The 26,398-nt window shown below is 30.6% G+C and overlaps 1 protein-coding gene across 1 annotated transcript; it reads right to left on the bottom strand.

Annotated features, from left to right (window-relative positions):
• Nucleotides 1–253: 253 nt before the first annotated feature.
• On the bottom strand, nt 254–24,702 carry LOC133574694 (nuclear distribution protein nudE-like 1-B). Its single transcript, XM_061926913.1, has 9 exons — nt 24,578–24,702; nt 23,852–23,948; nt 23,522–23,675; nt 13,905–14,053; nt 13,703–13,839; nt 8,604–8,747; nt 4,897–4,991; nt 4,691–4,824; nt 254–729 (listed from the first exon to the last, which is right to left on the bottom strand). The coding sequence occupies exons 2-9, from the start codon at nt 23,935–23,937 to the stop codon at nt 672–674; spliced, it is 957 nt and encodes a 318-aa protein (XP_061782897.1). The 5' UTR covers nt 23,938–23,948; nt 24,578–24,702; the 3' UTR covers nt 254–671.
• Between the last annotated feature and the right edge of the window lie 1,696 nt (nt 24,703–26,398).

The raw sequence follows: 26,398 nt of genomic DNA, 5'->3' as shown, positions 1-26,398 counted from the left end.
ACCCTAACCCTAACCTTTGTAATACTGATATTTTTACTTTATTTTGACACTTTTATGCTCGAAAAGGTTTAATTCCGGCAATTTTTTTTAGAAATGCTAAAAAAAACAAACACAAAGTAGTGAGTTGCTGTCTTTTGAAGTGCGATGTGGTGATGGATGACTGTACAGGTGGGCGGAGCCTCTTCCTGCCAATCACACCCCCAGCCATTTTCATAAAGTTGTGGTTGAGTTTCAATAACGGCGACAAAAAGTCTTGAGTGAGACTTTTTTTAATTGAAACATTTCTTTCAATATTATTCCTGAATAAATATACAAACAACAGGTGATATTGCACGTGAAAAAATGAAACCAAAGTGCAGGTAAAGTATTAAAAATGTGGTGATTTGGAATGCTAAGGATCAATATGACCATTATAGTGACTCATGTCAAGTGACTCAGTTCCGTGGCACCCAAACTTGGCGCCTTTTGTCAAAAAGCAGATCAATATTGATAACAAGGCTCCTTCAGCACGTTGACAAACATCAATAAATAATAAATAACCAGGACACAATTATTCTAACTTATTGCTGAGTGGACAGTTTCCTTGCATATTACTCCAGTGTTGCCGTGACGCCCCCTGCGCACATGGCAGGAGGGGCGGGGCCAGAGCGACTGGGGGCGTGGTGAGAGAGTCAAACGGCGAGGGGCAGCGATGCGGCAGGCGGGGTCGTGAGGGTCGCTGCTTCCTGGCTGCAAACAGAAAAGGAGGTCACAACTTGTGAAGCCTGCTGCTTGTGTCAATCACAGTCAAGGAGAGACAAACGTTGTCTTCTCATGCCACACAACAAACAATGGATTAGGAACAAAAGAAAGATTTGCTAACAAAAAATAATAATTTTTGAAACTTCAAATCAATTTTTTTTGTCTGCAGAACTTTTTGTTGTGAGTTTGTGGCCTTTATCTAACCAGGAAGTCGACCCACTCACATGCAAATATGAAAAGTCTTGGAAAGATGGAAGACATTTTTAGCATAAAAAGAATTTAAGCACTTCATGTAACTAAGTTGAGTCCCAACTGAAAAAGTTTTGTTTAAAATCGTTTTTTTGTTTAAAATCTTTTTTTGTTTAAAATCTTTTTTTGTTTAAGATCTTTTTTGTTAGATATTTATTTATTCAAAACCTTTTTTGTTTCATAATCTTTTAAAAGATATATTTTTTGTTTAAAAAAAAAAAAAAAAAAACTTTTTTGTTTAATATTTTTTGTTTGAAAATATTTTTTTTGTTTAATACATTTTTTGGTATTTATTTCATATGCATATTTTTTTGTTGTAATTTATTTATTTATTTTTAACAAAAAATACTTTAAACAAAAGATTATGAACCAAAAAAAGTTGTAAATAAATAAATATCTAACAAAAAAGATCTTAAGCAAAAAAAGATCCATCTTCTTCCGCTTATCCGAGGTCGGGTCGCGGGGGCAGCAGCCTAAGCAGGGAAGCCCAGACTTCCCTCTCCCCAGCCACTTCGTCCAGCTCTTCCTGTGGGACCCCGAGGCGTTCCCAGGCCAGCCGAGAGACATAGCAAAAAAAGATTTTAAACAAAAAAAGATTTTAAACAATTAAAATCTTTTTTTTGTTTAAAATCTTTTTTGAATATTTTTGTTGTTTAAAATATGTTTTTGTTTAAAATCTTTTTTTTGTTTAAGATCTTTTTTGTTAGATATTTATTTATTCATTTATTTAAAACCTTTTTTGGTTCATAATCTTTTAAAAAATATATTTTTTGTTTAAAAAAAAAAAGAAGATTTTTTTGTTTAATATTTTTTGTTTGAAATATTTTTTAACCCCTTTTTTTTGGTTGAAAATATTTTTTTTGTTTAATAAATGTTTTGGTATTTATTTCATATGCATATTTTTTTGTTGTCATTTAAAACCTTTTTTGTTTCATAATCTTTTAAAAAATATATTTTTTGTTTAAAAAAAATATATATATATTTTGTTGAATATTTTTTGTTTGAAAATATTTTTTTTGTTTAATACATTTTTTGGTATTTATTTCATATGCATATTTTTTTGTTGTAATTTATTTTATTTTTTTAACAAAAAATACTTTAAACAAAAGATTATGAACCAAAAAAAGTTGTAAATAAATAAATAAATAAATATCTAACAAAAAAGATCTTAAGCAAAAAAAGATTTTAAACAAAAAAAGATTTTAAACAATTATAATATTTTTTTTGTTTAAAATATTTTTTGAATCTTTTTGTTGTTTAAAATATGTTTTTGTTTAAAATCTTTTTTTTGTTTAAGATCTTTTTTGTTAGATATTTATTTATTCATTTATTTAAAATCTTTTTTGGTTCATAATCTTTTAAAAAATATATTTTTTGTTTAAAAAAAAAAAAAAAAAATGTTTGTTTAATATTTTTTGTTTGAAATATTTTTTAACCTTTTTTTTGTTTGAAAATATTTTTTTTGTTTAATACATTTTTTGGTATTTATTTCATATGCATATTTTTTTGTTGTAATTTATTTTATTTTTTTAACAAAAAATACTTTAAACAAAAGATTATAAACCAAAAAAAGTTGTAAATAAATAAATAAATAAATATCTAACAAAAAAGATCTTAAGCAAAAAAAGATTTTAAACAAAAAAAGATTTTAAACAATTAAAATCTTTTTTTTGTTTAAAATCTTTTTTGAATCTTTTTGTTGTTTAAAATATGTTTTTGTTTAAAATCTTTTTTTTGTTTAAGATCTTTTTTGTTAGATATTTATTTATTCATTTATTTAAAACCTTTTTTGGTTCATAATCTTTTAAAAAATATATTTTTTGTTTTAAAAAAAAAATAAAAAAATGTTTGTTTAATATTTTTTGTTTGAAATATTTTTTAACCTTTTTTTTGGTTGAAAATATTTTTTTTGTTTAATAAATGTTTTGGTATTTATTTCATATGCATATTTTTTTGTTGTAATTTATTTTATTTTTTTAACAAAAAATACTTTAAACAAAAGATTATGAACCAAAAAAAGTTGTAAATAAATAAATAAATAAATATCTAACAAAAAAGATCTTAAGCAAAAAAAGATTTTAAACAAAAAAAGATTTTAAAGAATTATAATATTTTTTTTGTTTAAAATCTTTTTTGAATCTTTTTGTTGTTTAAAATATGTTTTTGTTTAAAATCTTTTTTTTGTTTAAGATCTTTTTTGTTAGATATTTATTTATTCATTTATTTAAAATCTTTTTTGGTTCATAATCTTTTAAAAAATATATTTTTTGTTTTTAAAAAAATAATAATTTTTTGTTTAATATTTTTTGTTTGAAATATTTTTTAACCTTTTTTTTGTTTGAAAATATTTTTTTTGTTTAATACATTTTTTGGTATTTATTTCATATGCATATTTTTTTGTTGTAATTTTTTTTATTTTTTTTTAAACAAAAAATACTTTAAACAAAAGATTATAAACCAAAAAAAGTTTTAAATAAATTCATAAATAAATATCTAACAAACAAAAAAATCTTAAGCAAAAAAAGATTTTAAACAAAAAAAGATTTTAAACAATTAAAATCTTTTTTTTGTTTAAAATCTTTTTTGAATCTTTTTGTTGTTTAAAATATGTTTTTGTTCAAAATCTTTTTTTTTGTTTAAGATCTTTTTTGTTACATATTTATTTATTAATTTATTTAAAACCTTTTTTGGTTCATAATCTTTTGTTTTACAATCTTTTTTGTTAAAAAAAAATGTCTCTTTCTTTTTTGTTTAATATTTTTTTGTTTGAAATCTTTTTGAACCTTTTTTTTTTTTTGGTTGAAAATAATTTTTTTGTTTAATTAATTTCTTGGTATTTATTTCAAGTCCATATTTTTTGTTGCAAAGCCATTGTTTGCATTACAACATTTCTCTCCACACGCCCACAAGATTGAAGTTGCGTCATCATCAACCAACCCAAAAAAACATGATGAAAATGAATTTGTAACTAAAACTTTTTTTGTAAATTTTTTGTAAATTTTTTTAAGGTTTCAAAATATTACTTTTTGTTTGCAAATATTTTTTTCATTTGTAAATCTTTTCTTTTGTCGCGAATTAATTTTTTGTTTGGTTGCACAAAAAGTAGGGATGTTCCGATCAAAGTTTTATAGTGCCGATTCCGATATCAGCCGATACAGATACCGATCACATGTATTAACTGTCAAATTGTTCAATGTAACAACATCAACACATGATTCAACTCGCTCCTTTTTTTCTTTTATGACATACAATTGTTTGATCAAAACAAAGTCAATAGTACTCAATTACAAAACAAAAACTACTATCTAATACTCTTTTCAATCCTTTGCTTTTTGCCCTCAAAGTTCTCCTGTGTCCAAGGAATTATTCCTAAAAAGACAAAAAGTGTCTCTCTCTCTCTACGCCCGCAAAGTTGAAGAAAGTAGGATTTTTAACCAAAACTATTTTGTTGGAAAATATAAATATTTTTTAATCAAAACTATTTTGTTGGAAAATATATATATATTTTTTAATCAAAACCCTTTTTTGCAAAGACATTTTTGTTTGTTAGCTGTAGTTTTGATTGAGAGTTGTTGACAAGAGAACAAGAGTGATGTTTTCTCATGGATGTGCTGGGAAAAAGACTTGCTGACTCGTCATGACATCATCATGACATCATCATGACGTCATCTTCATATTTGAGGGGAAAAAAAGGACTCACGTCTTGTCCAAGTAGGAGATGTGGAGAGCGCCGGTGTTGGCGTTGAGCACGTTGTCGTTGTCCAGAGCGTAGATCTTCCTGGCCTTCTGCTCCTTGGCCTGAGTCCTGCACGCCGCCAGCTTGGACTCCAGGACCTGCGGAGAGAGGACGAGGACCAGGACCACGATGAGGGCGTGGAAGGTCATCAGGAGTCCAAAGAAACTCACCCCGACTTTCCTGAGCAGATCGCTGACGATGTTGAGTGCTGACATTCGAGCGGAGGGAGTCAGCGGAGAGTTGCTGCCGTAGACCGAGGGCACACCTGTGCAGGTGTGAGAAGGAGCGCCACCAGTTTCATGATCAATCAAATAACGCGACAGAGATGGACGGACATGAAGATCATCACAGAAAATATATCTCTGCCAAAAATGCAAACTTTGTGTAAATATCTTGACAAATATGAGATGATTATAAAAGTAAAGAAGGTGAGGCAGCAGCTCACACATTCTCATACTTTCTGTAACATCCAGGATCTTGAAAAATGTCTCAATTGTCAGAATAGTTTTCATTGAAATGTTGACAATATTTGAGAAACCTTACAAAGTATTAAAACCGTCAAGTGTTATAAAAGTGTATAAAATGGAGTAGATGAGTTATTGTGATGTAGACAAATGTCATATTTTGACCTATTTTTCCCAGGAGATATTTAGAAATAAAATGTTGATGCTCCTCTTAAACACACGTAAAAAGGTGCTTTTGATGATAAATCAAACATCAAACATTATGTCACTACTGGTCCCACCTTTACTATAAAATAATGTTCAAAAACAACTTAAAGCTTGTGCAGATGTTTACTGACATATAATATTCATCTTTAAATAACTTAAATATTGCTTATCGGCCATCGGTATCTGACTACTAATAATGAATATTGATATCTGACTATTATAATCAATTTTGATATCTGACTACTAATAATGAATATTGATATCTGACTACTAATAATGAATATTGATATCTGACTATTAATAATGAATATTGATATCTGACTACTAATAATGAATATTGATATCTGACTACTAATAATGAATATTGATATCTGACTATTATAATCAATTTTGATATCTGACTACTAATAATGAATATTGATATCTGACTACTATAATCAATTTTGATATCTGACTACTAATAATGAATATTGATATCTGACTACTAATAATGAATATTGATATCTGACTACTAATAATGAATATTGATATCTGACTACTAATAATGAATATTGATAGCTGACTACTAATAATGAATATTGATATCTGACTATTATAATCAATTTTGATATCTGACTACTAATAATGAATATTGATATCTGACTACTATAATCAATTTTGATATCTGACTACTAATAATGAATATTGATATCTGACTACTAATAATGAATATTGATATCTGACTATTAATAATGAATATTGATATCTGACTACTAATAATGAATATTGATATCTGACTACTAATAATGAATATTGATATCTGACTATTATAATCAATTTTGATATCTGACTACTAATAATGAATATTGATATCTGACTACTATAATACATTTTGATAGCTGACTACTTACAATGAATATTGATATCTGACTACTAATAATGAATATTGATATCTGACTACTAATAATGAATATTGATATCTGACTACTGATAATGAATATTGATATCTGACTACTATAATCAATTTTGATAGCTGACTACTAATAATGAATATTGATATCTGACTATTAATAATGAATATTGATATCTGACTACTAATAATCAATATTGATATCTGACTACTAATAATCACTATCGATATCTGACTACTATAATCAATTTTGATAGCTGACTACTAATAATGAATATTGATAGCTGACTATTAATAACGAATATTGATATCTGACTACTAATAATGAATATTGATATCTGACTACTAATAATCAATATTGATATCTGACTATAATGAATATTGATATCTGACTACTAATAATGAATATTGATATCTGACTACTAATAATCAATATTGATATCTGACGACTAATAATGAATATTGATATCTGACTACTAATAATCAATATTGATATCTGACTACTATAATCCATTTTGATAGCTGACTACTAATAATGAATATTGATATCTGACTATAATGAATATTGATATCTGACTACTAATAATTAATATTGATATCTGACTACTAATAATGAATATTGATATTTGACCGATTGTAGCTGAGATAGGCTCCAGCACCCCCCGCGACCCCAAAGGGAATAAGCGGTAGAAAATGGATGGATGGACTACTAATAATGAATATTGATATCTGACTACTAATAATCAATATTAATATCTGACTACTAATAATGAATATTGATATCTGACTACTAAAAATGAATATTGATATTTGACTACTAATAATCAATATTGATATCTGACTACTATAATCAATTTTGATAGCTGACTACTAATAATGAATATTGATATCTGACTATAATGAATATTGATATCTGACTATTAATAACGAATATTGATATCTGACTACTAATAATGAATATTGATATCTGACTACTAATAATCAATATTGATATCTGACTATAATGAATATTGATATCTGACGACTAATAATGAATATTGATATCTGACTACTAATAATGAATATTGATATCTGACTACTAATAATCAATATTGATATCTGACGACTAATAATGAATATTGATATCTGACTACTAATAATCAATATTGATATCTGACTACTATAATCCATTTTGATAGCTGACTACTAATAATGAATATTGATATCTGACTATAATGAATATTGATATCTGACTACTAATAATTAATATTGATATCTGACTACTAATAATGAATATTGATATTTGACCGATTGTAGCTGAGATAGGCTCCAGCACCCCCCGCGACCCCAAAGGGAATAAGCGGTAGAAAATGGATGGATGGACTACTAATAATGAATATTGATATCTGACTACTAATAATCAATATTAATATCTGACTACTAATAATGAATATTGATATCTGACTACTAATAATCAATATTAATATCTGACTACTAATAATCAATATTGATATCTGACTACTATAATCAATTTTGATAGCTGACTACTAATAATGAATATTGATATCTGACTATAATGAATATTGATATCTGACTACTAATAATGAATATTGATATCTGACTACTAATAATGAATATTGATATTTGACCGATTGTAGCTGAGATAGGCTCCAGCACCCCCCGCGACCCCAAAGGGAATAAGCGGTAGAAAATGGATGGATGGACTACTAATAATGAATATTGATATCTGACTACTAATAATCAATATTGATATCTGACTACTAATAATGAATATTGATATCTGACTACTAAAAATGAATATTGATATTTGACTACTAATAATCAATATTGATATCTGACTACTATAATCAATTTTGATAGCTGACTACTAATAATGAATATTGATATCTGACTATAATGAATATTGATATCTGACTATTAATAACGAATATTGATATCTGACTACTAATAATGAATATTGATATCTGACTACTAATAATCAATATTGATATCTGACTATTAATAACGAATATTGATATCTGACTACTAATAATGAATATTGATATCTGACTACTAATAATCAATATTGATATCTGACTATAATGAATATTGATATCTGACGACTAATAATGAATATTGATATCTGACTACTAATAATCGATATTGATATCTGACTACTAATAATGAATATTGATATCTGACTACTTCTAATGGGTGCTGTATCGCCCTGTAACAAACGGTATGTGTACTTGCTAGGGTTCCTCTGATTGGTTAGGAGCTGTGTGCCAACACGTTAGGGGTCACTGACCTGTGTGCCAACACGTTAGGGGTCACTGACCTGTGGCGTTGGCGAGGAAGGCGTGGTGGACACCTGTGGTCAGCACCGCCTGCGGGGTAGAGTCGGCTCTCGTGGGCGAGCTGGGGGAGGACGTCCTGCCGCCGTCTGTCTGCCTCTCACGCACCGACAACTCCTGACGCAGATCTAAGAAATAACCCAAAGATGTTTATTTCCTCTCAGGGTTTATTATTGACTTCCTCTCAGGGTTTATTATTGACTTCCTCTCAGGGTTTATTATTGACTTCCTCTCAGGGTTTATTATTGACTTCCTCTCAGGGTTTATTATTGACTTCCTCTCAGGGTTTATTATTGACTTCCTCTCAGGGTTTATTATTGACTTCCTCTCAGGGTTTATTATTGACTTCCTCTCAGGGTTTATTATTGACTTCCTCTCAGGGTTTATTATTGACTTCCTCTCAGGGTTTATTATTGACTTCCTCTCAGGGTTTATTATTGACTTCCTCTCAGGGTTTATTATTGACTTCCTCCCAGGGTTTATTATTGACTTCCTCCCAGGGTTTATTATTGACTTCCTCTCAGGGTTTATTATTGATTTCCTCTCAGGGTTTATTATTGACTTCCTCCCAGGGTTTATTATTGACTTCCTCTCAGGGTTTATTATTGACTTCCTCTCAGGGTTTATTATTGACTTCCTCTCAGGGTTTATTATTGACTTCCTCTCAGGGTTTATTATTGACTTCCTCTCAGGGTTTATTATTGACTTCCTCTCAGGGTTTATTATTGACTTCCTCTCAGGGTTTATTATTGACTTCCTCTCAGGGTTTATTATTGACTTCCTCTCAGGGTTTATTATTGACTTCCTCCCAGGGTTTATTATTGACTTCCTCTCAGGGTTTATTATTGACTTCCTCTCAGGGTTTATTATTGACTTCCTCTCAGGGTTTATTATTGACTTCCTCTCTGGGTTTATTATTGACTTCCTCTCAGGGTTTATTATTGACTTCCTCTCAGGGTTTATTATTGACTTCCTCTCAGGGTTTATTATTGACTTCCTCTCAGGGTTTATTATTAACTTCCTCTCAGGGTTTATGAATGACTTCCTCTCAGGGTTTATTATTGACTTCCTCTCAGGGTTTATTATTGACTTCCTCTCAGGGTTTATTATTGACTTCCTCTCAGGGTTTATTATTGACTTCCTCTCAGGGTTTATTATTGACTTCCTCCCAGGGTTTATTATTGACTTCCTCTCAGGGTTTATTATTGACTTCCTCTCAGGGTTTATTATTGATTTCCTCTCAGGGTTTATTATTGACTTCCTCCCAGGGTTTATTATTGATTTCCTCTCAGGGTTTATTATTGACTTCCTCTCAGGGTTTATTATTGACTTCCTCTCAGGGTTTATTATTGACTTCCTCTCAGGGTTTATTATTGACTTCCTCTCAGGGTTTATTATTGACTTCCTCTCAGGGTTTATTATTGACTTCCTCCCAGGGTTTATTATTGACTTCCTCTCAGGGTTTATTATTGACTTCCTCTCAGGGTTTATTATTGACTTCCTCTCAGGGTTTATTATTGACTTCCTCTCAGGGTTTATTATTGACTTCCTCTCAGGGTTTATGATTGACTTCCTCTCAGGGTTTATGAATGACTTCCTCTCAGGGTTTATTATTGACTTCCTCTCAGGGTTTATTATTGACTTCCTCTCAGGGTTTAATAACTTCCTCTCAGGGTTTATTATTGACTTCCTCTCAGGGTTTATTATTGATTTCCTCTCAGGGTTTATTATTGACTTCCTCTCAGGGTTTATTATTAACTTCCTGTCAGGGTTTATTATTGACTTCCTCTCAGGGTTTATTATTGACTTCCTCTCAGGGTTTATTATTGACTTCCTCTAAGGGTTTATTATTCACTTCCTCTCAGGGTTTATTGTTGACTTCCTGTCAGGGTTTATTATTGACTTCCTCTCAGGGTTTATTATTAACTTCCTCTCAGGGTTTATTATTGACTTCCTCTCAGGGTTTATTATTGACTTCCTGTCAGAGTTTATTATTGACTTCCTCTCAGGGTTTATTATTGACTTCCTCTCAGGGTTTATTATTGATTTCCTCTCAGGGTTTATTATTAACTTCCTGTCAGGGTTTATTATTGACTTCCTCTCAGGGTTTATTATTGACTTCCTCTCAGGGTTTATTATTGACTTCCTCTCAGTGACTTCCTCTCAGGGTTTATTATTGACTTCCTCTCAGGGTTTATGAATGACTTCCTCTCAGGGTTTATTATTGACTTCCTCTCAGGGTTTATTATTGACTTCCTCTCAGGGTTTATTATTGACTTCCTCTCAGGGTTTAATAACTTCCTCTCAGGGTTTATTATTGACTTCCTCTCAGGGTTTATTATTGATTTCCTCTCAGGGTTTATTATTGACTTCCTCTCAGGGTTTATTATTGACTTCCTCTCAGGGTTTATTATTGACTTCCTCTCAGGGTTTATTATTGACTTCCTCTAAGGGTTTATTATTGACTTCCTCTCAGGGTTTATTGTTGACTTCCTGTCAGGGTTTATTATTGACTTCCTCTCAGGGTTTATTATTAACTTCCTCTCAGGGGTTATTATTGACTTCCTCTCAGGGTTTATTATTGACTTCCTCTCAGGGTTTATTATTGACTTCCTCCCAGGGTTTATTATTGACTTCCTCTCAGGGTTTATTATTGACTTCCTCTCAGGGTTTATTAATGACTTCCTCTCAGGGTTTATTATTGACTTCCTCTCAGGGTTTATTATTGACTTCCTCTCAGGGTTTATTATTGACTTCCTCTCAGGGTTTATTATTGACTTCCTCTCAGGGTTTATTATTGATTTCCTCTGAGGGTTTATTATTGACTTACTGTCAGAGTTTATTATTGACTTCCTCTCAGGGTTTATTATTGACTTCCTCTCAGGGTTTATTATTGACTTCCTCTCAGGGTTTATTATTGACTTCCTGTCAGGGTTTATTATTGACTTCCTCTCAGGGTTTATTATTGACTTCCTCTCAGGGTTTATTATTGACTTCCTCTCAGGGTTTATTATTGACTTCCTCTCAGGGTTTATTATTGACTTCCTCTCAGGGTTTATTATTGACTTCCTCTCAGGGTTTATTATTGACTTCCTCTTAGGGTTTATTGTTGACTTCCTCTCAGGGTTTATTATTGACTTCCTCTCAGGGTTTATTATTGATTTCCTCTCAGGGTTTATTATTGACTTCCTCTCAGGGTTTATTATTGACTTCCTGTCAGGGTTTATTATTGACTTCCTCTCAGGGTTTATTATTGACTTCCTCTCAGGGTTTATTATTGATTTCCTCTCAGGGTTTATTAATGACTTCCTCCCAGGGTTTATTATTGACTTCCTCTCAGGGTTTATTATTGACTTCCTCTCAGGGTTTATTATTGACTTCCTCTCAGGGTTTATTATTGACTTCCTCTCAGGGTTTATTAATGACTTCCTCCCAGGGTTTATTATTGACTTCCTCTCAGGGTTTATTATTGACTTCCTCTCAGGGTTTATTAATGACTTCCTCCCAGGGTTTATTATTGACTTCCTCTCAGGGTTTATTATTGACTTCCTCTCAGGGTTTATTAATGACTTCCTCCCAGGGTTTATTATTGACTTCCTCTCAGGGTTTATTATTGACTTCCTCTCAGGGTTTATTAATGACTTCCTCCCAGGGTTTATTATTGACTTCCTCTCAGGGTTTATTATTGACTTCCTCTCAGGGTTTATTATTGACTTCCTGTCAGGGTTTATTATTGACTTCCCCTCAGGGTTTATGAATGACTTCCTCTCAGGGTTTATTATTGATTTCCTCTCAGGGTTTATTAATGACTTCCTCCCAGGGTTTATTATTGACTTCCTCTCAGGGTTTATTATTGACTTCCTCTCAGGGTTTATAATTGATTTCCTCTCAGGGTTTATTATTGACTTTCTCTCAGGGTTTATTATTGACTTCCTCTCAGGGTTTATTATTGATTTCCTCTCAGGGTTTATTATTGACTTCCTCTCAGGGTTTATTATTGACTTCCTCTCAGAGTTTATTATTGACTTCCTCTCAGGGTTTATTATTGACTTCCTCTCAGGGTTTATTATTGACTTCCTCTCAGAGTTTATTATTGACTTCCTCTCAGGGTTTATTATTGACTTCCTCTCAGGGTTTATTATTGATTTCCTCTCAGGGTTTATTATTGACTTCCTCTCAGGGTTTATTATTGACTTCCTCTCAGGGTTTATTATTGACTTCCTCTCAGGGTTTATTATTGACTTCCTCTCAGGGTTTATTATTGACTTCCTCTCAGGGTTTATTATTGATTTCCTCTCAGGGTTTATTATTGACTTCCTCTCAGGGTTTATTATTGACTTCCTCTCAGGGTTTATTATTGACTTCCTCTCAGGGTTTATTATTGACTTCCTCTCAGGGTTTATTATTGACTTCCTCTCAGGGTTTATTATTGACTTCCTCTCAGGGTTTATTATTGACTTCCTCTCAGGGTTTATTATTGACTTCCTCTAAGGGTTTATTATTGACTTCCTCTCAGGGTTTATTATTGACTTCCTCTTAGGGTTTATTATTGACTTCCTCTCAGGGTTTATTATTGACTTCCTCTCAGGGTTTATTATTGACTTCCTCTCAGGGTTTATTATTGACTTCCTCTCAGGGTTTATTATTGACTTCCTCTCAGGGTTTATTATTGACTTCCTGTCAGGGTTTATTATTGACTTCCTCTCAGGGTTTATTATTGACTTCCTCTCAGGGTTTATTATTGACTTCCTCTCAGGGTTTATTATTGACTTCCTCTCAGGGTTTATTATTGACTTCCTCTCAGGGTTTATTATTGACTTCCTCTCAGGGTTTATTATTGACTTCCTCTCAGGGTTTATTATTGACTTCCTGTCAGGGTTTATTATTGACTTCCTCTCAGGGTTTATTATTGACTTCCTCTCAGGGTTTATTATTGACTTCCTCTCAGGGTTTATTATTGACTTCCTCTCAGGGTTTATTATTGACTTCCTCTCAGGGTTTATTATTGACTTCCTCTCAGGGTTTATTATTGACTTCCTCCCAGGGTTTATTATTCACTTCCTCCCAGGCCTCACGGCGTCACCTCTGGCTTCGTCTTTGAGGCGCTGCACGGACTCCAGGAGCGAGTCCTTCTCGTCCAGCTCGCCCTCCAGGAAGGCGTTCCTCTCGATGGCCTGGTTGAGCCTCTGCTCGAAGTTGTCCAGGGACACGATGGTGGCTCTGAGGGGTCCAGACACAGCAGGTCAGAAGAGAAGGAGGAGAAGGTTCCGTGGGCCGACACCCACCTCTTGGCGCGCTCCAGGTCGTCGTTGGACTGCTCCAGTTCTCGCACGTACTTGTGGAGCTGCTCCTTGATGCTGCGTGTCTGCAGCACGTCGTCCTCCAGCAGGGAGATCTGCTGCTGGCTCTGACACTTCTGATGCTGCAGCCTCTCCTGGGAGGGACAACAAGACTTTGGACCATCACAACCACCTTTGCCCTTCTTTAAGTCTCCCAGGCTGCATCAGCGCTGACCAACCACCTGACTCAAGTAGGACCAGAACTAATCAAAACAATGACTAAAACATTGACCCAGTTAACTGCAATGCAGGCTGTATAATAATGAATCAAAATCAATGTTGTGATTTATTGACCTAATTAAGACTCCAATTACATCACATCAAATATTACACTTTGAAATTATTGTGGGGAAAATATTTTGTGTGTTTTCCATAAAAAGAAAATATCTTCTGTGTTTTGCATAAAAACTTTTGTTTTATGACAAAATGGCCAAAAAAAAAAAAAAAAAAAAAAAGATAATCGACAAATTGATCTGAAGGAGAAACTTAAGTGTCAAAAGTTTAAAGAAAATACTTATTTTTTTAGAACTTTTATGAGTGGGATCCTATTGGATTCGTAAGAATTTTAGCAGGATTTTAAAAAAATGTGTCCAAAAATAATAATGAATCAAAATTGACCTAATTAAGGTTTCAATGACTTCACATCAAATATTACACTTTGAAATTATTGTGGGGAAAATATTTGGTGTGTTTTCCATAAAAAGAAAATATCTTCTGTGTTTTGCATAAAAACTTTTGTTTTATGACAAAACGGCCAAAAAAAAAAAAAAAAAAAAAAAAAAAAAAGATAATCGACAAATTGATCTGAAGGAGAAACTTAAGTGTCAAAAGTTTTAAAAAAAATACTTATTTTTTTAGAACTTTTATGAGTGGGATCCTATTGGATTCTTAAGAATTTTAGCAGGATTTTGAAAAATGTGTCCAAAAATGATAATGAATCAAAATTGACCTAATTAAGGTTTCAATGACTTCACATCAAATATTACACTTTGAAATTATTGTGGGGAAAATATTTGGTGTGTTTTCCATAAAAAGAAAATATCTTCTGTGTTTTGCATAAAAACTTTTGTTTTATGACAAAACGGCCAAAAAAAAAATAAATAAATAAATAAATAAAAAAAAAGATAATCGACAAATTGATCTGAAGGAGAAACTTAAGTGTCAAAAGTTTTAAAAAAAATACTTATTTTTTAGAACTTTTATGAGTGGGATCCTATTGGATTCTTAAGAATTTTAGCAGGATTTTGAAAAATGTGTCCAAAAATAATAATGAATCAAAATTGACCTAATTAAGGTTTCAATGACTTCACATCAAATATTACACTTTGAAATTATTGTGGGGAAAATATTTGGTGTTTTCCATAAAAACATTTGTTTTATGACAAAAAGGGCAAAACCCTCCCTCCAAGAAATAGTAGAGACTTAAGTGTTAAAAGTTAAAAAACGTATTTTTAGAACTTTTATGAGTGGGACTCTATTGGATCCGTAATAATTTTAGCGGGATTAAAAAAGGAAATACTCAAAAAATAATAATGAATCAAAATCAACGTTATGAATTATTGACCTAATTAAGACTCCAATTGCTTCACATCAAATATTACACTTTGAAATTATTGTGGGGAAAATATTTGGTGTGTTTTCCATAAAAAGAAAATATCTTCTGTGTTTTGCATAAAAACTTTTGTTTTATGACAAAACGGCCAAAAAAAATAAATAAATAAAAAGATAATCGACAAATTGATCTGAAGGAGAAACTTAAGTGTCAAAAGTTTAAAGAAAATACTTATTTTTTAGAACTTTTATGAGTGGGATCCTATTGGATTCTTAAGAATTTTAGCAGGATTTTAAAAAAATGTGTCCAAAAATAATAATGAATCAAAATTGACCTAATTAAGGTTTCAATGACTTCACATCGAATATTACACTTTGAAATTATTGTGGGGAAATATTTTGTGTGTTTTCCATAAAAACATTGTTTTATGACAAAAAGGGCAAAACCCTCCCAAAAGAAATAGTAGAGACTTAAGTGCCAAAAGTCAATCAATTAATCAATGAATGTTTATTTATATAGCCCTAAATCACAAGTGTCTCAAAGGGCTGCACAAGCCACAACGACATCCTCGGTACAGAGCCCACATAAGGGCAAGGAAAAACTCAACCCAGTGGGACGTCGATGTGAATGACTATGAGGTAAAAGTAAAAAAAAAAATCACATTATTTTTAGAACTTTTATGAGTGGGACTCTATTGGATCCATAATAATTTTAGCAGGATTAAAAAAGAAAATACTCCAAAAATAATAATGAATCAAAATCAATGTTGTTATGAATTATTGACATATTTAAGACTCCAATTACTTCACATCAATTATTCTACAAAAATGTATAATTGATGTATTAAACTAAAGAAAAAAAAATTATGACTTATTTTTTAACACTTTTATGAGTGGGACCCTTTTGGTTCCCCAAGAATTTTAGTGGGATTTTTTTAACTACTCAAAAAAATAATAGTGAATCAAAATCAATGTTGTTGTCGATTATTGACTTCAATTACATCATATGAAATATTACACTGAAATTATTTTGGGGGAAATATTTTGTGTGTTTTCCATAAAAAGAAAATATGTTGTGTGCTTTGCATAACATTTTTTAGTTTTATGACAAAACAGCCGAAAAAAAACCTTATAATCCATGAATATATCTGAAGTTGTTCTAGGAGAGTTAAGTGTCAAAAGTAATTTACATTTTTTTTATTTTTATCACTTTTAAGAGTGGGACTATTGGATCCGTAAGAATTTTAGCGGGATTAAAAAAAAAATTCTCAAAAAATAATAATGAATCAAAATCAATGTTGTTATGAATTATTGACATATTTAAGACTCCAATTACTTCACATCAATTATTCTACAAAAATGTATAATTGATGTATTAAACTAAAAAAAAAAAAAATGATGACTTATTTTTTAACACTTTTATGAGTGGGACCCTTTTGGTTCCCCAAGAATTTTAGTGGGATTTTTTTAACTACTCAAAAAAATAATAGTGAATCAAAATCAATGTTGTTGTCGATTATTGACTTCAATTACATCATATCAAATATTACACTGAAATTATTTTGGGGGAAATATTTTGTGTGTTTTCCATAAAAAGAAAATATGTTGTGTGTTTTGCATAACATTTTTTAGTTTTATGACAAAACAGCCGGAAAAAAACCTTATAATCTATGAATATATCTGAAGTTGTTCTAGGAAAGTTAAGTGTCAAAAGTAATTTAAAAAAAGTTATTTTTATCACTTTTAAGAGTGGGGCTATTGGATCCGTAAGAATTTTAGCGGGATTAAAAAAAAAAATTCTCAAAAAATAATAATGAATCAAAATCAATGTTGTTATGAATTATTGACATATTTAAGACTCCAATTACTTCACATCAATTATTCTACAAAAATGTATAATTGATGTATTAAACTAAAAAAAAAAAAAATTATGACTTATTTTTTAACACTTTTATGAGTGGGACCCTTTTGGTTCCCCAAGAATTTTAGTGGGATTTTTTTTAACTACTCAAAAAAATAATAGTGAATCAAAATCAATGTTGTTGTCGATTATTGACTTCAATTACATCACATCAAATATTACACTGAAATTATTTTGGGGGAAATATTTTGTGTGTTTTCCATAAAAAGAAAATATGTTGTGTGTTTTGCATAACATTTTTTAGTTTTATGACAAAACAGCCGAAAAAAACCCTTATAATCCATGAATATATCTGAAGTTGTTCTAGGAAAGTTAAGTGTCAAAAGTAATTTAAATTTTTTTTATTTTTATCACTTTTAAGAGTGGGACTATTGGATCCGTAAGAATTTTAGCGGGATTAAAAAAAAAATTCTCAAAAAATAATAATGAATCAAAATCAATGTTGTTATGAATTATTGACATATTTAAGACTCCAATTACTTCACATCAATTATTCTACAAAAATGTATAATTGATGTATTAAACTAAAGAAAAAAAAAATTATGACTTATTTTTTAACACTTTTATGAGTGGGACCCTTTTGGTTCCCCAAGAATTTTAGTGGGATTTTTTTATCTACTCAAAAAAATAATAGTGAATCAAAATAAATGTTGCTGTCGATTATTGACTTCAATTACATCATATCAAATATTACACTGAAATTATTTTGGGGGAAATATTTTGTGTGTTTTTCATAAAAAGAAAATATGTTGTGTGTTTTGCATAACATTTTTTAGTTTTATGATAAAACAGCCGAAAAAAAACCTTATAATCTATGAATATATCTGAAGTTGTTCTAGGAAAGTTAAGTGTCAAAAGTAATTTAAAAAAAGTTATTTTTAACACTTTTAAGAGTGGGACTATTGGATCCGTAAGAATTTTAGCGGGATTAAAAAAAAAATTCTCAAAAAATAATAATGAATCAAAATCAGTGTTGTTATGAATTATTGACATATTTAAGACTCCAATTACTTCACATCAATTATTCTACAAAAATGTATAATTGATGTATTAAACTAAAGAAAAAAAAAATTATGACTTATTTTTTAACACTTTTATGAGTGGGACCCTTTTGGTTCCCCAAGAATTTTAGTGGGATTTTTTTAACTACTCAAAAAAATAATAGTGAATCAAAATCAATGTTGTTGTCGATTATTGACTTCAATTACATCATATCAAATATTACACTGAAATTATTTTGGGGGAAATATTTTGTGTGTTTTCCATAAAAAGAAAATATGTTGTGTGTTTTGCATAACATTTTTTAGTTTTATGACAAAACAGCCGAAAAAAAACCTTATAATCTATGAATATATCTGAAGTTGTTCTAGGAAAGTTAAGTGTCAAAAGTAATTTAAAAAAAGTTATTTTTATCACTTTTAAGAGTGGGGCTATTGGATCCGTAAGAATTTTAGCGGGATTAAAAAAAAAAATTCTCAAAAAATAATAATGAATCAAAATCAATGTTGTTATGAATTGTTGACATATTTAAGACTCCAATTACTTCACATCAATTATTCTACAAAAATGTATAATTGATGTATTAAACTAAAAAAAAAAAAAATTATGACTTATTTTTTAACACTTTTATGAGTGGGACCCTTTTGGTTCCCCAAGAATTTTAGTGGGATTTTTTTTAACTACTCAAAAAAATAATAGTGAATCAAAATCAATGTTGTTGTCGATTATTGACTTCAATTACATCACATCAAATATTACACTGAAATTATTTTGGGGGAAATATTTTGTGTGTTTTCCATAAAAAGAAAATATGTTGTGTGTTTTGCATAACATTTTTTAGTTTTATGACAAAAGAGCCGAAAAAAACCCTTATAATCCATGAATATATCTGAAGTTGTTCTAGGAAAGTTAAGTGTCAAAAGTAATTTAAATTTTATTTATTTTTATCACTTTTAAGAGTGGGACTATTGGATCCGTAAGAATTTTAGCGGGATTAAAAAAAAAATTCTCAAAAAATAATAATGAATCAAAATCAATGTTGTTATGAATTATTGACATATTTAAGACTCCAATTACTTCACATTAATTATTCTACAAAAATGTATAATTGATGTATTAAACTAAAGAAAAAAAAAATGATGACTTATTTTTTAACACTTTTATGAGTGGGACCCTTTTGGTTCCCCAAGAATTTTAGTGGGATTTTTTTTAACTACTCAAAAAAATAATAGTGAATCAAAATCAATGTTGTTGTCGATTATTGACTTCAATTACATCACATCAAATATTACACTGAAATTATTTTGGGGGAAATATTTTGTGTGTTTTCCATAAAAAGAAAATATGTTGTGTGTTTTGCATAACATTTTTTAGTTTTATGACAAAACAGCCGAAAAAAACCCTTATAATCCATGAATATATCTGAAGTTGTTCTAGGAAAGTTAAGTGTCAAAAGTAATTTAAATTTTATTTATTTTTATCACTTTTAAGAGTGGGACTATTGGATCCGTAAGAATTTTAGCGGGATTAAAAAAAAAATTCTCAAAAAACAATAATGAATCAAAATCAGTGTTGTTATGAATTATTGACATATTTAAGACTCCAATTACTTCACATCAATTATTCTACAAAAATGTATAATTGATGTATTAAACTAAAGAAAAAAAAAATTATGACTTATTTTTTAACACTTTTATGAGTGGGACCCTTTTGGTTCCCCAAGAATTTTAGTGGGATTTTTTTAACTACTCAAAAAAATAATAGTGAATCAAAATCAATGTTGTTGTCGATTATTGACTTCAATTACATCATATCAAATATTACACTGAAATTATTTTGGGGGAAATATTTTGTGTGTTTTCCATAAAAAGAAAATATGTTGTGTGTTTTGCATAACATTTTTTAGTTTTATGACAAAACAGCCGAAAAAAAACCTTATAATCTATGAATATATCTGAAGTTGTTCTAGGAAAGTTAAGTGTCAAAAGTAATTTAAAAAAAGTTATTTTTATCACTTTTAAGAGTGGGGCTATTGGATCCGTAAGAATTTTAGCGGGATTAAAAAAAAAAATTCTCAAAAAATAATAATGAATCAAAATCAATGTTGTTATGAATTGTTGACATATTTAAGACTCCAATTACTTCACATCAATTATTCTACAAAAATGTATAATTGATGTATTAAACTAAAAAAAAAAAAAATTATGACTTATTTTTTAACACTTTTATGAGTGGGACCCTTTTGGTTCCCCAAGAATTTTAGTGGGATTTTTTTTAACTACTCAAAAAAATAATAGTGAATCAAAATCAATGTTGTTGTCGATTATTGACTTCAATTACATCACATCAAATATTACACTGAAATTATTTTGGGGGAAATATTTTGTGTGTTTTCCATAAAAAGAAAATATGTTGTGTGTTTTGCATAACATTTTTTAGTTTTATGACAAAACAGCCGAAAAAAACCCTTATAATCCATGAATATATCTGAAGTTGTTCTAGGAAAGTTAAGTGTCAAAAGTAATTTAAATTTTATTTATTTTTATCACTTTTAAGAGTGGGACTATTGGATCCGTAAGAATTTTAGCGGGATTAAAAAAAAAATTCTCAAAAAATAATAATGAATCAAAATCAATGTTGTTATGAATTATTGACATATTTAAGACTCCAATTACTTCACATTAATTATTCTACAAAAATGTATAATTGATGTATTAAACTAAAGAAAAAAAAAATGATGACTTATTTTTTAACACTTTTATGAGTGGGACCCTTTTGGTTCCCCAAGAATTTTAGTGGGATTTTTTTAACTACTCAAAAAAATAATAGTGAATCAAAATCAATGTTGTTGTCGATTATTGACTTCAATTACATCATATCAAATATTACACTGAAATTATTTTGGGGGAAATATTTTGTGTGTTTTCCATAAAAAGAAAATATGTTGTGTGTTTTGCATAACATTTTTTAGTTTTATGACAAAACAGCCGGAAAAAAAACCTTATAATCTATGAATATATCTGAAGTTGTTCTAGGAAAGTTAAGTGTCAAAAGTAATTTAAAAAAAGTTATTTTTATCACTTTTAAGAGTGGGGCTATTGGATCCGTAAGAATTTTAGCGGGATTTAAAAAAAAATTCTCAAAAAATAATAATGAATCAAAATCAATGTTGTTATGAATTATTGACATATTTAAGACTCCAATTACTTCACATCAATTATTCTACAAAAATGTATAATTGATGTATTAAACTAAAAAAAAAAAAAATTATGACTTATTTTTTAACACTTTTATGAGTGGGACCCTTTTGGTTCCCCAAGAATTTTAGTGGGATTTTTTTTAACTACTCAAAAAAATAATAGTGAATCAAAATCAATGTTGTTGTCGATTATTGACTTCAATTACATCACATCAAATATTACACTGAAATTATTTTGGGGGAAATATTTTGTGTGTTTTCCATAAAAAGAAAATATGTTGTGTGTTTTGCATAACATTTTTTAGTTTTATGACAAAACAGCCGAAAAAAAACCTTATAATCCATGAATATATCTGAAGTTGTTCTAGGAGAGTTAAGTGTCAAAAGTAATTTAAAAAAAGTTATTTTTAACACTTTTAAGAGTCGGACTATTGGATCCGTAAGAATTTTAGCGAGATTAAAAAAAAAATTATCAAAAAATAATAATGAATCAAAATCAATGTTGTTATGAATTATTGACATATTTAAGACTCCAATTACTTCACATCAATTATTCTACAAAAATGTATAATTGATGTATTAAACTAAAGAAAAAAAAAATTATGACTTATTTTTTAACACTTTTATGAGTGGGACCCTTTTGGTTCCCCAAGAATTTTAGTGGGATTTTTTTAACTACTCAAAAAAATAATCGTGAATCAAAATCAACGTTGTTATCGATTATTGACTTCAATTACATCATATCAAATATTACACTGAAATTATTTTGGGGGAAATATTTTGTGTGTGTTTTCCATAAAAAGAAAATATGTTGTGTGTTTTGCATAACATTTTTTAGTTTTATGACAAAACAGCCGAAAAAAAACCTTATAATCTATGAATATATCTGAAGTTGTTCTAGGAGAGTTAAGTGTCAAAAGTAATTTAAAAAAAGTTATTTTTAACACTTTTAAGAGTGGGACTATTGGATCCGTAAGAATTTTAGCGGGATTAAAAAAAAAATTCTCAAAAAATAATAATGAATCAAAATCAATGTTGTTATGAATTATTGACATATTTAAGACTCCAATTACTTCACATCAATTATTCTACAAAAATGTATAATTGATGTATTAAACTAAAGAAAAAGAAAAGTATGACTTATTTTTTAACACTTTTATGAGTGGGACCCTTTTGGTTCCCCAAGAATTTTAGTGGGATTTTTTTAACTACTCAAAAAAATAATAGTGAATCAAAATCAATGTTGTTGTCGATTATTGACTTCAATTACATCACATCAAATATTACACTGAAATTATTTTGGGGGAAATGTTTTGTGTGTTTTCCATAAAAAGAAAATATGTTGTGTGTTTTGCATAAAATTTTTTAGTTTTATGACAAAACAGCCAAAAAAAAACCTTATAAGCCGTGAATATATCTGAAGTTGTTCTAGGAGAGTTAAGTGTCAAAAGTAATTTAAAAAAAAGTTATTTTTAACACTTTTAAGAGTGGGACTATTGGATCCGTAAGAATTTTAGCGGGATTAAAAAAAAAAATTCTCAAAAAATAATAATGAATCAAAATCAATGTTGTTATGAATTGTTGACATATTTAAGACTTCAATGACTTCACATCAAATATTACACTTTGAAATATTTTTTCAAGAAAATATTCCTTGTGTTTTCCATAAAAACGTTTGTTTCATGACAAAAAGGGCAAAAAAAAAAAAGAATAAAGAAACCTTATAATCGACAAATTGATCTGAAGTTGATCTAGTAGAGAGTTAAGTGTTGAAAGGTATGACCTATTTTTAACACAAAATAAATATGACTAAAATTAAAACCGATTTAGATGAGTAAAACATGACTAAACTACATTTTAGTGAGGAGCGTATGACTCAAAGTAACCGCTCACCTTGAGTGAGTCCACCTCGCTCCTCAGCCGCTGGTTGTCTGAGATGAGGTCCTTCAGGCGGCGCTCGGCCTGCCCCAGCTGAGCTTCCAGCTCGGCCTCCAGCTCCCGGCTGCCCTCCTGGAACTCCAGCAGCTCCTCGCGAGCCTCCTGGCAGCTGCGGGGCCACAAGGAGAACAGCAAGGCGTTAGTTACGTAAGAAGCTCTACTCGCCGTAAGCCTCTTTCTTGCTTTCTTTCTTGCCAGCTGCAGCAAAGCAACCCAAAAAAAGTCTCTTTCCTTCTGGGATGGGGAAATAAAGACGGAAATAAAAGGAGGACAACAATCACGCACTTTGTCTTGTACTTCAGGTACAGATTTTTCCAGAAGTGGATTTCCTCGTCCTTGGAGGAGAACTTGGGTATCTTATCTGTTTCCATGGCAACTGCATCTACCAGGAAAGAAGTGATTATGACTGATTTACAATGTCAGAATATGATGAGTTTGTTATGATGAGATGAAAGATGGCTTTTTGCAGAATTCACATCAAGCAGCATCACATTTATACTTATACATGTTATTATATTATTATTATAATATTAATATTACTATCAACTATTACTGCAATGTTCGTGGTATCGATCCAAATGGGAAATGATCATAAACAACATTAACTAACCAAATAGTGACAGCATAATAGCCGTGAATGTGTAATATTCTTAGGTCATACGATCTCCGAGCGGTCCCTGAAGTACCCACAAACAGGAAGTCCCTCGTCCCTTGGGCCAATCATATTTGTGTATACTTCAGGGACCGCTCGGAGATCGTACTACCTAAGAATATCACACATTCACGGCTATTATGCTGTTACTATTTGATTATTACAAATGTAAGTCAAATAGTGAAACTATAGCAGGATTATTACATTATTGTACAGTATTAATAAATATGGAGCAGCGGGATTAGCCACGCGCTGTCAAACATCGCGAGAATAAACTCAACGACGAATCGCTTCACAATTGTTCGCAGCTTTGAATATGAAATAAAAGCAGAGAGAAAAAATGTAGGTTAAAACATTACCTGCCGGACATCCCTGGTGAAGATAGAAAAGATGACACCTTTTATTATCGCCGAGATCCCTGTGGAGGAGCTTCTTCTTCCTCGCCGCCCTGACGTGACGTGACGCTGCTCAGAGCTCAGCGCACCGGCGCCCCCTGCTGGTCGTCTTCTGTAACATGCAGAAAATAATCAACTCCGGGTTGTTTTTGTTTGGTTTTTCCTTGGATAAAAAAACGTCGACGTGACATTTCAACGCATCTGAGACACTCACGTGTAATTATAAAATATTTAGCAAAGTATTTAGCATCGATTTCGTTGAGGTTACACGACGTATTTTTAATGTAACGTGCCTCGTGACGTCACGTGTTGCCAGGCAAAAGGTCGCTCAAGCAAGTGAAACCGCCAACGTCGCTCATTTAGGAGCGAAAGAGAAAATGATGACGCTGGACGGAAGTGGATATATTTGCTGTTTTTTATTATTGACTTTCTACTTCCTGCTCTGAATCCTGCTCCTTCAAGGTTTCTTATCCGTTCCCATGGAAACCACTTATGAGCATGAATGAATAGTCGTTGAGAGAAGTGGCACATTTTGACATTCTTCTTGCTGTTTACTCAACTTTAAGCAACAACAAAAAAACACCAGAATGAAAGTCCTATAAAAAAAAACATTTTTAATAGTTTTTGCAACATTCTGATGACTTTTTTTTCCTCACACATTTTCGGGACAAAAGATGTTCACGTTTTTTTGTTTTTTTTAAAGTCCAAACTTTGAACAGCATCAACACAATTTGTCACAAACATTTTAGGGCCTCGTCAGCTGGAAAGTAAAATCCGGACTTTTTAACATCCGGCAGCACATTAAAGACACTTTGTGCGCAAAATAATTGATTTCGTTACGCAGCAAAGTTGCGACATTGAAAAGCATGCTGCACACTTACACACACACGCACACACATACACACGCACGCACGCACACACACACACATACACACACACACGCACACACACACACACACACACACACACACACACACACACACACACACACACACACACACACATTACATTACATTCCTAATCAGGTAGAAAAACGGCAATGAGCTTTTTTAATGTCATTGTTTGACTTTTTCACAGCAACACAACATGATTGATTTTTGATCATCAGACTTTCCCAGCAGGCACGAGACATTGATACGATGTTGATTATACGTACTTGTCCTTTAAAACGGACTTTGAAGCAACATTGCAAAATAGTTGTATTTGTAAATTCAGACGTTGATGTCCAACATTGGATCCACGCTGTTGTGAAATGACCAAATTTCAATGTCAAATCAACGTCAGAACCCAACATTGATTAAACGTCGTCAAAAAGCATGTTGTTTCAACGTTGTATTTGAGTTGTAAAATGACCAAACGTCAATAGTCAAATCAACATCAGAACTCAACATTGATTAAACGTCATCCAAAAGTATGTTGTTTCAACGTATTTGAGTTGTAAAATGACCAAACTTCAATAGTCAAAACAACATCAGAACCCAACATTGATTAAACGTCGTCAAAAAGCATGTTGTTTCAACGTTGTATTTGAGTTGTAAAATGACCAAACGTCAATAGTCAAATCAACATCAGAACTCAACATTGATTAAACGTCATCCAAAAGTATGTTGTTTCAACGTATTTGAGTTGTAAAATGACCAAACTTCAATAGTCAAAACAACATCAGAACCCAACATTGATTAAACGTCATCAAAAATCATGTTGTTTCAACGTTGTATTTGAGTTGTAAAATGACCAAAATTCAATAGTCAAATCAATGTCAGAACCCAACATTGATTAAACGTT

Source organism: Nerophis lumbriciformis, linkage group LG32 (assembly GCF_033978685.3).
Source record: "Nerophis lumbriciformis linkage group LG32, RoL_Nlum_v2.1, whole genome shotgun sequence".
Lineage (NCBI taxonomy): Eukaryota > Metazoa > Chordata > Actinopteri > Syngnathiformes > Syngnathidae > Nerophis > Nerophis lumbriciformis.
This window is presented reverse-complemented; position numbering and strand designations above follow the sequence as displayed.